This window comes from Pocillopora verrucosa, chromosome 2 (assembly GCF_036669915.1).
Source record: "Pocillopora verrucosa isolate sample1 chromosome 2, ASM3666991v2, whole genome shotgun sequence".
Taxonomy (NCBI): Eukaryota; Metazoa; Cnidaria; class Anthozoa; order Scleractinia; family Pocilloporidae; genus Pocillopora; species Pocillopora verrucosa.
The window spans coordinates 9,012,730-9,029,484 of NC_089313.1; the positions used below are offsets into that span (position 1 = coordinate 9,012,730).

Genomic DNA, 16,755 nt, shown 5'->3' on the forward strand with positions numbered 1-16,755 from the left:
GAGCATGCTTACAGACCGAGACTTACAGTCAAAATTTTGCTTCTTTTGAGTCTGAACCTGTTAGGTTCCTCAGAACAATCTGTTCCAAGGAAATGATCATCAAATTCAGATTGTAGAGGAGAAACCCCAGTAGGTCAGTTTCTCTTCAGGAGAAAACGAACATTTCTCGTGGACGAAATTAAACGTGCTTTCCTGTATTATGTTCGGCTTATCGAGGTTCACTGTATACCAAGTTTAAACGATATTGGCTCTCCTCCTCTCAAAGTGGAGAGTACAAAAAGCTACCCAAGGCACTCCCATGAGGGAGAGGGTGGCGGGTTGAAATATCCCTCACTTCTCTCTCAAATTTATTCAGAGATGGGACCTTTGCGGTTAAAATTAACGAAATTAACTCTTTAAGGAGCTTCTCACAGTCGAAGGCCATATTTACCATTTTACCGTTGTTTTTGCCTTTTGGCAGCTGTACACTGGAAATCACAAAACACCGGTAGTGCTACTCCAAAACCGGCCCAGTCTTACGCAGTTTTGTCCGCGATCCAACAGTCGCCCAGCAACCAACCGAGTCCGTTGGGTGCTCAAAACCAGTCAAAGACTCCAAAGAATGCAGCCACCCCAGCCGGCCGCGGAACATCACACAGACCAAAAGAGAGGATGCATCATAATATACCACACAGGTATGATTTACAAGTTTATTGGTGGCCCCCAACTTTGTTGGCATCACCATTTGAGTTGCCTTCCCAACGGAGTGTTTTTATTTTCCTTCCTAACAGTCCCTTTTGAAATGAGTGTGACCTATTGGAACAGCCCAATACTTCTGGGAGACCTAGTCACTTGGTCAATTTGAGTGACTCGGTCGCTTGATTTCATAAGTTGCAGACACAACATTCGTCGAACGCAGGTTTAGGTAGTGTCGTTAGCAAATTAAAGAATACGTATATCTTCTGTCTTCAGGTTTGTTAATGCCCTGAACATGCGTGCTACTAAGTGTGCCACGTGTTTGGACACTCTACACTTCGTGCGTCCATCATCTCGTTGTGCTGGTAAGTTTTTGAAATATTATCGCGCTGATAACTGATGTACGTCACCGGATCATTTATTCGGTTTTAATACATTTCGTTGTAGAGTGCGGCCTGGTTTGCCACGTAAAGTGTGCACCAAACCTTCCACGTACCTGTGGACTACCAAGTGAGTTTGTTGATCACTTCACTGAAACTCTTCAGGAACAGAAGAACGATAAAAATGACGGCAAGTCACAAAGCACCACTCGGCTGGGAGGCAGGAGAGAAGGATGGCTAAGGGTACCACGGTATGCGGACCTTTTTGTGAAGTGCTTCTTGAAGTAATGTTGAGCAACTGTAGCGTGTCACATAGACTGTAACGTTTTATCATGTTGATTTCGGTAACATTCTTTTACAGTGGAGATCACAGCATAATCGATGAGCAATGCAGAAATTGAAAGAAAATTAAAACGCAGTTTTTATCAAACGAAGATGAACCCGTAATAATCAACTTTTGAATTGACGCTGGACTTTCGAAGATTCTTTTAATTTTGATAGAAAAAGCAAAGGAAAATTTTGTGTTAAGTTTTGATTATCCACTTTGGTGGTAACAAACAACTTTGCATCTTTTTACAGTTGCGGTTCTGTGAAGCATGGATGGGAGAAGAAGTGGGTCGTCCTTGCCGATCAAATGCTGCAGCTTTACGACAAAGAAAACATGGGCGGTGAGACAGTATTTCGAAATCCTCCAATTCTTCAAGGTGTCTACCGTAATGATAAAACTCTTACGTTTCTCTTTTTCAGAAAATTCGTCACCATCCGAAGTACTACACTTATGTGGCAAAGATGGTCACGTCACCGTTCATTCCGCTGTCATGTCATCAGAATTGATAGGTACCGCCCCTACGGATCTGCCCTACATACTAAGGGTGGAGTCACGCCAGAGATGTTGGCCCGTTCAGAATCTTTACATCTTAGCGCCTTCATTCCCAGTCAAACAGAAATGGGTCGCCTCTTTGGAGTTCGTCTTGGATGAGATTAAGAAGAAGAATATCAACGGCGAGGATCAGGTTACAAACACTTTCTATTGTTCGTATTATGTACAGAGCAACCTTTCCCTGACGTGGTTTTGATTTTCTTTGCAGAAGCTCATGGGTAACGTGTTATTACATTTGGAGGAGGGCGAGCGTCTTGATATTAACTGCACAAAACTACTTAATGATGAGGTAAGAATCATAGACTTTCGGGAGTATTGTTAATGAAACTCGTGGACGCGATGGTTACAACATTAGAAGTCACTGACGCTCGGCCTGGAATTTATGCGCCATCTATCGCCTGGTATCTTTCGTTACGGTAATAATAAATTTAGATGGTACCCGAAATCTTTCCTCGCAGCCATTTCGACTAGGAAAGTTATCGTAATAAGTTACTCTCCACTTTTCGTTAGTTTTATTTGCTTTTCCTCCACGTTCTCTTTGCTTTTAGTTGGTTCTCCTTGGCGCCGAAGAAGGTCTCTTTTCTCTGTCGCTTGACGCTCCAGGAAAACACTCGCCTCGAGCCATCCCTGGAATCGAGAGAGCGTTTCAGATCGATATCTTGAGTGACTTGAACCAAGTTATCATGATTGCAGGTAAAATGAAAAATATACACATCCCGTCCTTCTTATTTTAAGGTCTTTTTGTTGTAAACATGTTATTCGAAGGTTTGTATAGTCATTTGGAGCTAATCAGTGAAGGTCAAGGAAAGTTCATTATTCTTGTAAAAATTTATCAAGCTTTTGTCTTTTAAATTTGAAAAGGAATAAGACCACGACAAAATCTCTAGGTTTTATGGTTATATCGTGTACTGTGGAGTCCTCGATGTGCAATAAGTTGTCCTATGAGCTCAAGACATTGAGAGATATTATCTATTATTTTCACTTCGGTATATGTTCACAGTCTCAAGCCAGATCGCTTTCCTTTCCTGACTGATGAGGTGTCCTTTTTCAGGAAAAGACAGACAGCTGTGTAGTGTTGATCTTAAGCAAGTCACAAGCCGTGCGCGACATTCTAACTCTACTGTGCCAATATTAGAGCTGACTTCCCAGGGAATTGAAAAAATCACCAATTGCCATTTGTTTGCTGTTGGGCAGGTTTGTGTTCTCGCAGATCAACTGTTTTGATTTCTGTTTTAAGTAAAGGTAAAAGGTTTTGAATCAACTTAACGTATATTTTAACTTTGCAGAATTATATTGAAAACAACCGGTAATTATTTTCACCATGCTAAATTCAAGGCATTAAAGATAAATTGTGTTCATGACTGTTTATTCCATTGTTGTTGCGATTATGTGTTGATGATGACCATAACACAATCAATAATGTTCCGGCTTCTGTTTTTTATAGCTTTCTTCCTGTTTGTTTGATTGTCTTAGTCATAAACGATATTGTAACTTAAACTTCTGCGGAAAATCTCTCGAAAATTCACGTTGCTCTATATGAATAACTTTTTCCACTCTTTCAGTGCGAGGGTAACTTCTACATTTGCGCTGCAACTCCCAAAAGCATTCTACTGTTGCGATACAATGCAAGCATTGGGACATTTTGTACCCGCAAGGTAAGGAAAATAACCTTTCTTTTGGCTGAAGTCTTATATCTTTGCCAATCAGCAATTGAAAAGCTCTTTTAAGACACTTCGACCTCATTTGAAGTTGGATAACCTGCTTCTATTCCGAGAACAAGCCTGTGCTCGCTCTATGGTGAGGGGGCTTAAACCCCAAAACAAAAAGCCGGACTCTGAGTGATGCTCATGCTTATAAGAGCTAGTTAGACTTGAACTTCATAATTATGGTTTTTTTGGGGGGGTTCAATGCGGACCTGTTTTTCTTTGCAGGAGATCGAGACAAGCGAGCCATGTAACTGCATCCATTTCAGTGAGAATAACGTAATCTATGGTACTGGGAAGTTCTACATTCTGGACATAAAGCAACACGTTGTAAAAGGTTTGGAAAAGAAATTGAATTATATAGCGCAGATTTACCAGTTTCAAGACTTGAAAAAAGAAAGAGCACTTTTTTTACACAAAAAACTAAATATTTCCTTTCAGAATTTCTGGACTGCAGAGACCCTTCATTGGCCTTCGCAGTTTATGGAGCCGCTCAACTGAACATATTTCCAATCGCCGTTCTCGATGTCACTTCTGCTGGTTCAGACCAAGAAGAATTGTTACTTTGTTTTAACGGTGAGAAATGTCCATCGAATTAAATCAAAAATGGATCGCACGCATGTTCAGTGTATCATTTGATTCGTGAGAAACTTTTAGAAAGGTTCAAATCTATTCATTAATCTCGATTTTCCCCTTTGTCCCAGAGTTTGGAGTGTTTGTGAACTGCTTTGGTTCTCACAGCAGGCCAAAACCTTTGATGTGGAGCAGACTGCCGCTTGCTTTCGGTGAGTTTGATGATATCATTTGAAAAATGCTTCACTACTATTCCCCTTTTTCCATTTCTGCCATAGAGACGGCCCATTAATTTATTCTGATGTACTATGGCCTTGAGATTCACGCGCACATGGAACACCAGAAAGCAGCGCAACATGAAGAATCAGTGTTATTATTGTCAGCAAATGGGACAGCTTACCCAAATTCACAGATCGCGTGCTTGTATTGCTAACATCATTTGAAATTGTCGATCCGTTGGCACAATTCTTCTAAAATGTCTATAATTTTGCCTAAACTGATTCCAGCCATGTTTAACGGTGGAATCAAGGGCTCAGTTTATGTGGGTGTGATTGATTCATACTAGCATGGACCAGTATCGTTCTAAGCCATAGTCCTCGTTCCCTTGATCAGCAGTCAGAGAGAGAGACTATGGCTAAGGCTGAATTTGATTAGCTATTAAGCAAGCTTTCACTTCATGGAAATTTCCCTATGGTAATTTACACAGTAACGATGTTCACCTTTCTGGTCCGCTGGGATGAGCTAATGGCGACCCACGCGCCAAGTTCTTTCAAAAAAGTCTGTAGTATGTAAAGGTCGCTAACTTGACTTTTGTTTCCTTCTTGTTTTGTACAGCATACAGTGAGCCATTCCTGTTTGTCACTCATTTTAATTCAATTGACGTTTGTGAAATCCCACCGATCAACGCCGAAAATCCCAGGTACCTTTGCACTTAATCTTCCTTACTTATTTGTAATAATTTCAACCTTTCACTTTTTCACTTTTTTCTCGTTTTATTGTAGTCGGTACGTGCACAAGTTTATGGAAATTCAAAATCCACGAGTCCTTGGTCCAGCGGTCTCTCCTGGTGCAGTGTACCTCGCTTCCACGTTACACGAACAAGTGGAGATGCTATGTTTCCAAGGTAATGCAGCTCCTGCAAGTGTCTTCCAACCCGAGGACGATGAAGAAAGTATGTCGGTCATTTCCGAGCTATCCCGACTGTCGAGCCCGAGCCGTCGTTCATCGATGTTGGCTCGTTCCCCTTCGTGGAGTCCTGGATCTGCCTGGGTGAAGTCGCCGAAAGGAGGAAATCTTAAAAAGAGCAGCACTTTTCGCGCAGTAAGACCTCTGATGGAGGAAAACATGTGACTTGTCAGTTATAAGAACTCGTGAATAATGCATCGTCACCATATAATAAAATAGACGATTCTTATGCATTAGTGAATTAGAATGCACGCGAAAGTAAACGACAATCTGTCCGTTACATCATTGTCGCGCTCAAAAGTAGTCAAAAAAATGGAAAGGTTTGCCATTGATCTGCCATATTTGGCGAATGTAACTGGGAATCACATTTAACCATGTGCAAAGGTTTCAAACGTTACTGATCAGCGAGTCATTCCGCGACACATCGTCCTTGCTTGGGTATGGGACTTAAGGAGTCTCGGATGACGTTTTCTTCACAAAAGCCGTCTAAACTTTCCTTTTGTATAAAAAACCCAGCTTTTGATCGAAGGATTATTACGTGAGAGTACTCTTACTATGCAAATATTGGTAAGTCATGATGGTAGTCCTTTCCGTTTGAAACCGAAGCGCGGTGTTCCCCAAATAAGAGTCCGTCTTGTTCAATGCGAGACTCGGAAAACCGTGAACACTGTGATCAGCTTCTTATAAGTCGGTTGTCTACTAGGGAAATGCGAGAAAACCTCGAAACCACAAAACAAACAACTGTTGCTTTTGCGGTTTAGTTTGCTCACCCACTGTTGGTTTTTCCCTCGACACACTAAAACATTCCATAAATATATCTGGTGTTCACGGTTTTCCGAGTTTTGACATCAACATCAAATGTGTACATAGTAATACAACATGGTAATACAATTATGTGGAAGTTATCCGGAAGCTTCTGAATAATGAATCAGGCATATCAGAACACCTGAGTAACTGTAACATTTTCGGCGAATTTGCCTTATTGTCCAATGGTTCAAATGGATCGTCTTTTCAAATTACTCTTAAAAAATCGATGAACTTCAGTTTTGATAGTCTCAACTATAGTTTTAATCACTAGCGTTATTGGTTATGCAAGTCTGAATCAGTATTAACAATAACACCTGCTCATTTTGACCGCTTCTCAGCTTCACGAAGCTGAGACAAAAAGTGTGCACAATTAGTTCCCCTGTCGTGGACTGATCAATCAGTTTTTTGAGGACATGGAAAAATGTTTACATCCGCAAATTCTTGTGACACGCCCTCTCTGCTACAGTAATTTTAATTTTTTTAGGTTAGAGCTAATAAAGAATCCGATAAAGATTTACCGGCTCTGTTGTCTTCCTTTACTACGTTTTTTTCCTGAAACGGGTTTGTCAACATCCTTTTCGTGAGAAAATAATTTACATCTTCTTACGAAATAATAACAAATCTTCGTCATGTAAATCACTCATCGCCCATAACAGTGCCAACGCTTCGAGTTCTACACTTCCTTCCATTCTTGTTTGTTTACCACCACTGCCTTAATGAGACCACAATGTTGGGTCTATGAATTGTAACTTCTTCAGTTACATTCATTAAATCTTTAAACCAGAGTAGCATCGAACTATGTCCGAGACCACACATTTTATTGACAGGGCCTCTGTGAAGTCCAGTGCTAGAAAACTCCTTCCATATTTTTATGAATTCGTAGCCAGATGATGAGCAGGGGCGTGCAATCTAGTAATGAGGAAGTGCAAATATCATCAATTGCCACTCCACCCAAAGTATCTCGTGTTCTCCAAAGGAATAAACACCATATCAGCTCCGTCACAGTCAACGACATCTGGAGCACGTGACCAAACTGTTAATGAATCCATGTGACCAGGCCAGTTTGGAAGCTGAACACGTGACACGCAGCGAAAAGTTTCCCCGAGTCGAAGTTGGAAAGCACGTGAGGTAGTTTGACCCCAGGGATTTGAGGAGAGTGTTTCGCCAAAGAGTTCGCCGATGTGAATGATAGTTTTTCCGCTGTAGTATTTCAGACAGTCCAGTGAAAATGAACAATCCTCTGTCAAAAAAAAAGAAAATGGCTCTTACTAGTAGCAGTAATGGTGAATGATTCAAGGAGGGGGGCCTGGTGGGGAGAAGAATCGCCAAGCAGAAGGGAATTGAGTGGGGATCAAGACAACATGGTAACTGTAACACAAATATCTACCTGCATGATCAGGCCAGCTCAACAGTAAAGCTCTGTCTTTATAATCACATAAAATACTTGGGTCACCTTCCTAGGGAAATGAATATTCTCAAGTCAGTTGAAAAAGATAGGAACTTGGCTGTGTGGGCAGGCTCTTGACCTGTAAAACCTTGTGTGTGATACTGGGTCAAATGTGACATCTTCTACAACAAAACTAATCCTCCCACAGAAAACAAACAAACAAAACAATTTTACCATGATCTCTGTGTATCTCATATCTGTCGGATACACAGTGTTTTGATCAAAAGCCACTATGTCTGCTCCTCGCTGTTGGAGTAGAAACTCCCAATAACCATTTCCCTACAAGCGAAAATGAACAACTCAAGATGTGAATTAATTCTGTCCGAAATGCAGTCTATTCGCCCACGAGTTGTTTCGCAGACGACCAGTTCGCGAACGTCTAAGGTCGTTTCATTAACGTCTCAGGTCAGTTCTCTGACGTCTCATAAGTCGTTCGCAAACGTTTCAGATTATTTCACGGACGTTTCTCTTCGCTATTTTAGGTAAACTACAGAATACAGGGCCACTTAAAACCATCCACACTCGTTTGGCTCGTTTGATCCTTTGTTTAAAATGCCGAACCAAACGAGCCACTAAGACTTAACGTGTTCATTCATTATTCCTCATTCTTTCATCCACTTCTGAACCAAACGAGCCACTTAATATATAAAGACCTAGACTAAGACTTGAAGAGCATTTTCAGTATTCCTCGTTATTTTATCAACTGCCGAGCCAAACGAGCCACAAGATATATGCTCCTTCAAAAGTGGCGCTGCATTGTGTAGTTGCTCCTTTCTTTTTATTTTTGTGTTCTGCGAAGTGGCACTCAAGTGAAATGATTTAAGTTGAATCAAATTGACCTTTTGCGTGTATCGAATCGACTTTGTCGTTGTATCGAATACACTACAGTTTGTCTCGCAGCGACTTGTTTTGAAACGACCTTAAACTCCCCTCAAACTTTTTCGGTCCATCAAAAGTCGATCAAGTTCTGCTGAAGGAATCACGAGGTATTTTGTAATAAGTTAGCAAAACGACCTATGAGACGTTAGCAAACCTACCTGAAAAAATGGCGAAACGGCTTAAGAGGTTAGCGAACTGGTAATTAGCGAAACGATTGGCTACTATCTGCACTAGCCCAAACCTTCATTATTAAACTTTTTCTTACTGTTTCGTTTTTATTTTACACCTTGGTATCTCTTAGCAGAAACGTTGAGTGGGCATAGAAAAAGGTTTATTTTTGGAAAAAAAGGAATGAAATACAAGCAAAGAGCACAGAACAATAGAACATTAACCACCATTAGGGACTGATCTAAGATTCTCTGACAAGCACCACTCAGAATTTCGTGGAAGTTGTGTTAATCTGTGGCTGTTGCCAGCATAACTTGTATTGTTTTGCAGTTTCATAACAGAAAAAGTAAAATAATAGCGAATACTCACAGCACCTGCAGAGATGATGGGAACTTTTAATTTCATTATATGTTCAAGAGCCTCATGACAAGGGACGGAAAATGAAAATAAGATCTGTAGTCTTTGGCATGAAGTCCTCTCATCTATGTTTCTAAAAGAAACACATATTGATCTAATGTAACTCCACTGCACTGAATTGAAAATGAACTTTATTAGCTGTGCTTGTAGAAGTTAAAAAGTATGGATTGTGTTAATGGACTAGTAATGAAATAATCAATAATTCTTTTTACTCAATCCCATTGATACTAATTTAATACCAGTGAATGGATTTACTTGTATCTCTTACATGAATGTCCAGGATTGACCACAAGAATTGTTTGGTGTGTAACTCATATGGTAAGGTTTTAAGATACTTTCTTGTTTGACATAACTATTTATATGAAACTTCATCAACAAGTACACTTTGCAATGCATTACATTGTACATGGAATACGAATCTCATATTTATACAAATGAACAGATGGACATCAAGGTCCTTCACTTAGAGCACAATTAATGATAACTATACACATAAGCATCAAAAAAATTTTAACTGATAAAAACGACTTATTCACCACATTAGGGTTACAAACAAACCAAACAGAACGACCTTGCTTTACCAACAAATCAAAACAGACCAATCACAACCAACTTACACCACTTGAATAAAAGGGGTAAGTTTCTAAAGAAACTGTGGTACTGTGTCGGTGGGAGAGTGTAGCAGGTAATTAAGTGTTAACAACTGTGTTGAAAACGTAAATTGGCCACTGTAAAGGTTAAAAAAGGTGATGTTTCAAGCGTTAGCCCTTCGTCAGAGTGATTGGTGAAGGGCTAACGCTCAAAACACCAGCTTTTTTACCCTTTATCATGGCCAATTTACATTTTCAGTTGTTAACACTAAATTACTTAGGCCACCTGAGTCTTACAGCCAATAACATCACAACAAATTTGACCAATCAGCTTATACGAACCAGACTAAGAACATTTGATGACAACAACTATTCACTTGACACTGATGGTGCCTTCCACTCAGGTTGTCAAAATGCCAGTCACCTCTACCTTCTCAGGACTACACTCACCCACTTACTCCGAGTACAAATGGTAATTTAATTTACTAAATGTAAGAATTCTTAATTAGCAACATGACCAACAACAAAATAAAACTTCACTTCAGAAGGGTGCATCATATTTAGAATCAATGACTTAAGTCTCCCTTGCCCTTGGACAGAACTGAACAACACCAGCACAGAAAAGATCTAACAGAAAAAGATACATGGAAGTCAAATGTATAAAGTTAAAGGCCGGATTAAACATGGGGGAGTGAGGATGGTACTTGGGCCAATTTGTAAATGGTATGTGCTGCTGGTTTCTCACATCCCCTACCCCATCGTAGTCCATTCTGTTTCTACCCCATTGTAGTCCATTCTGTTTCTACCCCATTGTAGTCCATTCTGTGGCCAGTTGGAGACCCCACCTCAGTCACTTTTTGGCAAATCTAAAAGCTTTTGACAGCCAATCTTCCCTGCTAAAATCCTTACTTTCCGCAATTTTCTTATCCAAAAATAAAAACAAAAATGTGCCACCTCATTTCAAGTAACTCTACTGAAAATTCAACTCCATTATAGTCACCCCAGTCATGACAATGCTACCACATTCAGCGGCACATTCCTAATAGCCTCTTACAAAACTTACAAGGAATAACCCCCACTCACACCTCTCTCTCTCGCTCTCTATCTTTCTCCCCCCCTCCCCCCCCCCCCCCCCACCACTTCCCCGCTTCGGGCGCGCACCAAGGACACAACCTCCTACCTGATCCAGGAGTTTAAATCCCTTCTAATTGGCTCGTCTAAAGAAGCGTCAGAAAAATGGTGAATTTTGCTAGGAGCATGTTTCATTTTCCACTTAAATATTTCGTTATAAAGTATTTCCCCGTCTGCTTTTCTCTCCTCTAGCGTGCAATACGTCAAGCAACCTGGCGCCACTTGCCATTCTGCCATGTTTGTTTTTGCTGAGTCCTCGGTATAGATGGTCAGCGAATAAAACGTAAATCGTTGCGCAGGCAACAAATCACGTGTCGAAACTCGCCACTAAATCCTTGAACTGCCGCCATTTTGAGAACGTGTGGTCCGTGGACGGTTTAGTGTGCAGTACCGCGACTGTCGCTACTCCTCTTGGATTTTGGATAACTTTTACCTGACTAAAAACGAACTCTCAAACTTTTTAAAGCCATCCGAACTATTTTGGTTGATATTTGAGGCATTTTAAAGATGAGCTGCCGAGTTTACTTGGGAAGACTACCGTATGGCACGAGGGAAAAGGACGTTGATAAATTCTTTCGCAGCTACGGAAAACTGCGCGAAGTTAACTTAAAGAACGGATATGGATTTGTGGTAAGGCATTTGTAATCTTTTTCTTGTGTTCATCTTTAATTATCATGCTGAGGCTGCGGTCTGAACAGAATGCGCAGTTTGTTTGTTGAAGCACATGTAGAGATGGGCTATGGCAAAATTCGCGTTGTTCGTTTTCATTAACCAATCGCCGCCGATTTTTTATTGAAAAACTACAGCTCGTCAGGTTGTAAAGAGAGACTTTTGAGATGACTAGCCTAAGTCATACCTAAGAAATTTTTATGCTTTCAGAGCTGAATATTTTGTTCTAAATGTAATTTCTTTGTTGCCTTATTGTTTTGGTAAGGGAATCCCACTATTCAAAATGAAATGTGGTACAGATGGCTCAAGTAAATTGTTCATACCAACAAACTTGCATAGGCCCCATGACGAAGAGTAATTTGTGGTTTGAAACATTTTCAAGTTTGCAAATGTATAATGTTTTCAGTCAAAGGAAGAAAAGGTTAATGTTTAAGTTTTTTCTCATAGCCTACCAAGACTCCAAAGGAAATTGTAAATAATGATTGTTAATTAGACAGGAGATCTATTGCAATTTTAGCCTAATATTTTGCAACACTGGGAGAATATTACCAGAAAAATTTCCTTTAGCTCTGCACACTCCTTGCCTGAAGCTCCATGGAACCAATTGTAGTTCACATTTGAGAAAAACTTATCACTGATATATATTACAATGCATATTTTTATGTATTTTACAAGTTAAAAAGAGAAACCAGGTAATGGATTAAAATGGAATTTCAGTGGCTCATTGTGCCAAAGAGTTGATACAAAGTTAAACTTCTTCTATGACACATCCTCTGTGGTTATCCTTTGTAAATTGAATGTGTGTAAAAAAAAATGTTACAGAGATGCCATATTCTTATCAATTTAACACACACCTGCCATTAGCATATAGAGTTTTGTCAGAGATCCTTAGTAGCTAATCTCCAAGGAGTTCAGAGGAAACTTATTGAATGGCCCCTATTTTTTCAGGAATTTGAGGATCCGAGAGATGCAGATGATGCAGTTTATGAATGCAATGGTAGAGAAATGATGGGAGAAAGGTGAGCTTTTTGAGTCATTGAGAGATTGCTCATTGATACACTCAAAGGAGTGTTGTTAGTTTCTTGAAAATGTATCAATTTTTTAGCTGCAGAGAATTAATTAGGTCTATATTTTGATTGTGTGCCTTGCAAGTTGATTTCTTTCCTTTTTATATTCAGAATTCTGGTGGAACATTCTCGTGGGACTGCTAGAGGCTTTAGCAGTGGTCGCAAGTCAAGAGCTAGAGATAAGTGAGTTCAGTTTAGTTCTTTTCAGATGGTAACCATAACCAACCCTTTCCTCTCACGATAGTAGTCTTTTCCAAGAAACAAACTTGTCATCAGGAAAGTCAACAAAAGAAGCAAGTTTAAGAATCACAGTGCTGATAAGGAGGACATTTTTCCTCAGAGGATACTTTTTAATATATGAAATTTTGGAACAAGCCAGATCAATTTAGCTTTTCATACATTCCTGCTGTCAGCATCTCAACAAGAAAAGGAAGAAAGTGAATCCAAATAGTAACACAGGAAATCATCTTTTTCACATCATATGAAGGACTCAATTTTGTGTGATTTACATTACTGTTTTGCTGAGGATAGTAGCTAATAATAGATGTACTTGTAAGAGAATTTTTATGGATAAAATGTTCTCAAAATTAGGAGGTTGTTTAACCACAATTTTATAGCTGTTTGTCTCACCATCCCAATTTTATGGCAGGGTACTGTTGTTGCATTTGATATTTAGAATGTCCATCATTTAAAATGATGATGCTATGAAACCAGTCATAACACAATACTCTATCATAATAATGGGTTTACATCATTATCAGAAACCACAACCCTTTTTAAAAGTTAATGATAAAAAATATAACCAAGGTTGTTTGTATTACTTTGTTGTTAGGTATGGTCCACCTGTAAGGACACCATGGCGAATCACTGTTGAAAACTTATCAACACGAATTAGTTGGCAGGTTAGTGAGAAGTAAAGGTGAACTATCAAAGAAGATGGTTTTTTTTTTCTTTTGAGTTGATTGGGTGAATGAAATGTCTTAAGTGCCCATTAGTTTTCACCTCAAACTGAACTATGATTCTAGTTTGGCATTTGACAAGTTAAAGTCGAAAACTTGATATTTTGTGTAGGGTTATTTTGAATTTAATTTTTTTTGCTAGCACATTCATTGTAATTCACCTTATCAACTCAGATGAGTCTGTAAGGGGTGGTAAATTTATCTGCAGGACAGATGGATGAGTGTTATAAAGGTTGTTGCCCTCTTATTCCATTGGTTACTTAACAATAATGTTTTTTGGGGTTGGTTTACAAAGCTGGATACATAAAGCAACAATTGTGACTTCCTCTTTTTTTTAAAACTCAGTTTGAGTTATATCTAATATTGAGTTTGGAGTTTCATGATGTTGGTATTTTTATTGCAATGGAGTGGGTCTAGTTAGAGGGTTAAGTACCATTTGCTCTAAGAACTGCAGGTTTTACTGGTATTCACTGCATTGCCTTCAAATATTTTCAGTTGCAAGATGCACTTGTGATGAGGGTTGATGTGAGGGTAGTCACAGATGCTTAGATGCTTAGATGATTCAAAGCTTCCCCTCTGATGGATGAGTGGCTTTGATGCACTGATGCCATCAGAAGTCAATGTATACAGTTGTGACAAGACGATTTTCACAAAGGCATGACGCAAAAACGCTTCTTGGCCCATGACGAATGACGCGCCCAGTTCATTGTACATGTAAATCAAAGATGTTGGACCCCTTTGAAATCATTCACTGTTGTATTTCATTTTCTCGTACTGAATATGATGGTACTAATCGTTTTCTATGGCCAAATGGGTAATGCAGAATGTTTCGCGTATGTGGCTGGTATGACTAAAAACAGGGACAGTTTTTGAAAAGCGAAAAACGTCTAAATGAAGCTGGTTGATCCGTTCGACAGGGGGAACAACAATTTTTTTGGTGCAGAAGAAAGCTGCATGGAAGTTTCATAGATTAGAATTGCAGAACAAAATTTATTTGTGAACGACATTTGGACTTTCGAGATTACGGTTTAGCTCATGAATTTTTGCTTATTATCAGGACCTGAAGGATTATGCACGTCAAGCTGGTGAGGTGACATACGGAGATGCCCACAAGCAAAGGCAGGGTGAAGGGTAAGTTCTTTTCTGAATGCAGCTATACTCTTGCAGAAGTTTGGTTAGAAGCATGTAGATGACGATTATAGTATGTACTCATCAACTGTTGTTGAAGAGAAACAGCGAGAGGAGCACATTGTAATAATACAGTCGGGAAAGGTTGCCTGATAATAGCCGACCATGATCGAGTGCGTAATTGGTTTGTCTTTTATTTAGTACCCTAGAGTTTGCAACCAAGAGAGATATGAAAAATGCGTTGAGGAAACTGGACGGAACTGAACTGCATGGAAAAAAAATAAGGCTGATAGACGTAAGTAACGATATCAGAAATCTCTTCTTGTAATACACTGCAGGAGCTTGAAGATGGGCATTCTTGGTGATACATGTATTTGACTGTAATGTCCACTGCTTATCTTTGTTTTCATATTTTCTTCAATTCACAGGAAAGCCCGCGTTCGCGATCCCGTTCCCGATCGCGATCCAGAAGCAGATCTAGATCCAGGTCTCGCTCTCATTCACGCTCGCGTCGCCAGAATTCACGTTCACGTACCAGGTCACGGTCTCACTCACCAAGACGCAAGAGATCTCGCTCTAAGTCTCGCTCCAAATCACGCTCTAAGTCTCGCTCAAAGTCACCTAGGCACTCGAGATCTAGATCAAAGTCCCATTCAAAGTCTCGCTCTCGTTCTCGGTCGCGATCCCCTCAGAAGTCTAGATCACGTTCTCGTTCTGCCTCTCGAACGCCGAGAAATGACAAAGCCGGATCAGCCGAGCCTGGAGCTGATGAGAACCAGAATCATAATCCTGCTGATGGTGACGCTGAGCCCCAGTAAAACCAGGATCTTTTACTCCTAAGTGAACTCTGTACGTGGTGCTGAATCTTTCTGTAGATTTTAACTTGAGTTTTTCGCGCATATCATTAGTGATAAGTGAGCATACAATATGTATTTATGTACTAATTTATGTAAACGTATTTAGAGATTTGACTTGATTTGGTTTCTTGCCAGATTTTGAGCATAATTGAACGTACATGTTATTTTTAAGCCATACAAATGTAACCTCTGTTTTATGGGAACCATTAAAAGATTTTTTTTCTGTCGCAAGTGAATGTTATGTGCTCACTGTCTTATCACCCAGCTGTTTCCCAGAATTTGGGGGCTTGCAAGTGAATGATTGTCTGTGAAAAGGTTATATTAACAAGATCGTTAGATTCTGAAAAAAAATTGTGTTGTGTCTGCGGGAAAGTGAAAACTTTTAGTTGAATATTAGCTTCTGTAAGGTATAAATACCGGCCAGGCGAATGTTGAAGAGCTGGTGTTTCGAGCATTAAGCCCCGTCTGAACGGTCATGATAGTTAATGATAGTTTCAACTATCACGCGCGTTTGAACATGAACTATCTTACACTTATATCGACCATCGTTAACTACCATATAGTTCAGACATGTCCAAATTGGACATAATTGTTGATGACATTATTTGCCGTTTGAATAAGCGGATGATAATTAATGATGAATGAAGGGGGTAAGTTTCTGAAGAAACTGGTGCTGCATTGGTGGGAGAGTATACCAGGGTAATTTAGTATTATCAACTGATCTGATAGCGTAAGTTGGCCATTGTTGAGAGTCAAAAGCTGACGTTTCGAGTGTGAATGATAGTTTTTCGGTCAGCAGTTTTGCTGAAAACGGGCTAAAACCGAAATACCAAAATTTCTTAGAGTGGCTCGTGATTCATTCTTATCATTCCCAGGTAGGCTTCAGTATCCTAAACTAGCAACTTCTTGACTGAAATTTCAAATGCCACCCAAATCTCTGACCTCAGCGCGCGCGATCCGTGTCTAGAGCAACGAGATCTCACTGCGTGAATTTGTCAACTCATCATCAACAACTATCATACACCGTTTGAACGCAAACGTGATAATCAATGATAGTGAATGAAAGTTGAAATTATCATCGAATATCAACTATCATGACTGTTTGAACGGGGCTTTAGCCTTCGTTGGAATACTGCTCAGTTAGAAGGACGAGTGCAGTTAACCATTTACACCCTAGCATCAGTACACATAATCTCCATGCTGTCCTTAATACATTTTCTAGGGTGCTGACAAGGAGAAT

The 16,755-nt window shown here is 39.8% G+C and overlaps 3 protein-coding genes across 3 annotated transcripts in view; 2 read left to right on the forward strand and 1 right to left on the reverse strand.

The window, feature by feature from the left end:
- Positions 1–6,716, forward strand: part of LOC131799538 (citron Rho-interacting kinase) — a 23,722-nt gene extending 17,006 nt beyond the window's left edge. The window contains exons 33-46 of the mRNA XM_059117245.2: positions 461–674; positions 952–1,040; positions 1,123–1,306; positions 1,635–1,723; positions 1,803–2,068; positions 2,144–2,224; positions 2,484–2,628; positions 2,987–3,129; positions 3,498–3,590; positions 3,867–3,975; positions 4,080–4,214; positions 4,343–4,423; positions 5,046–5,130; positions 5,213–6,716. Of these exons, the coding sequence (XP_058973228.2) occupies positions 461–674; positions 952–1,040; positions 1,123–1,306; positions 1,635–1,723; positions 1,803–2,068; positions 2,144–2,224; positions 2,484–2,628; positions 2,987–3,129; positions 3,498–3,590; positions 3,867–3,975; positions 4,080–4,214; positions 4,343–4,423; positions 5,046–5,130; positions 5,213–5,561 (2,063 nt within the window). The 3' untranslated portion in view covers positions 5,562–6,716. The remainder of the gene's footprint in view (positions 1–460; positions 675–951; positions 1,041–1,122; positions 1,307–1,634; positions 1,724–1,802; positions 2,069–2,143; positions 2,225–2,483; positions 2,629–2,986; positions 3,130–3,497; positions 3,591–3,866; positions 3,976–4,079; positions 4,215–4,342; positions 4,424–5,045; positions 5,131–5,212) is intronic.
- Positions 6,441–11,061, reverse strand: LOC131799539 (uncharacterized). The gene is made up of 5 exons (XM_059117246.2): positions 10,885–11,061; positions 9,067–9,187; positions 7,825–7,929; positions 7,591–7,660; positions 6,441–7,443 (listed from the first exon to the last, which is right to left on the reverse strand). The coding sequence occupies exons 1-5, from the start codon at positions 10,968–10,970 to the stop codon at positions 7,139–7,141; spliced, it is 687 nt and encodes a 228-aa protein (XP_058973229.2). The 5' UTR covers positions 10,971–11,061; the 3' UTR covers positions 6,441–7,138.
- A 107-nt stretch (positions 11,062–11,168) lies between these two features.
- LOC131799533 (serine/arginine-rich splicing factor 6) lies at positions 11,169–15,746 on the forward strand. Its single transcript, XM_059117244.2, has 7 exons — positions 11,169–11,465; positions 12,453–12,523; positions 12,683–12,754; positions 13,404–13,473; positions 14,588–14,661; positions 14,860–14,953; positions 15,087–15,746. The coding sequence occupies exons 1-7, from the start codon at positions 11,343–11,345 to the stop codon at positions 15,474–15,476; spliced, it is 894 nt and encodes a 297-aa protein (XP_058973227.1). The 5' UTR covers positions 11,169–11,342; the 3' UTR covers positions 15,477–15,746.
- Positions 15,747–16,755: the final 1,009 nt, after the last annotated feature.

What these genes read in the sequence shown, in the direction of transcription:
- LOC131799539 (XM_059117246.2), bottom strand. Translation starts at nt 10,970, where the DNA reads ATGAAACATGCTCCTAGCAAAATTCACCATTTTTCTGACGCTTCTTTA. An exon ending in GATTTAAACTCCTGGATCAG is followed by an intron (nt 9,188 to 10,884) that starts GTAGGAGGTTGT and finishes TGTTTCTTTTAG; the next exon opens with AAACATAGATGAGAGGACTT. An exon ending in GAGCTGGCCTGATCATGCAG is followed by an intron (nt 7,444 to 7,590) that starts GTAGATATTTGT and finishes TTTTTTTGACAG; the next exon opens with AGGATTGTTCATTTTCACTG.
- LOC131799533 (XM_059117244.2), top strand. Translation starts at nt 11,343, where the DNA reads ATGAGCTGCCGAGTTTACTTGGGAAGACTACCGTATGGCACGAGGGAA. An exon ending in AGAACGGATATGGATTTGTG is followed by an intron (nt 11,466 to 12,452) that starts GTAAGGCATTTG and finishes CTATTTTTTCAG; the next exon opens with GAATTTGAGGATCCGAGAGA. An exon ending in AAGTCAAGAGCTAGAGATAA is followed by an intron (nt 12,755 to 13,403) that starts GTGAGTTCAGTT and finishes CTTTGTTGTTAG; the next exon opens with GTATGGTCCACCTGTAAGGA.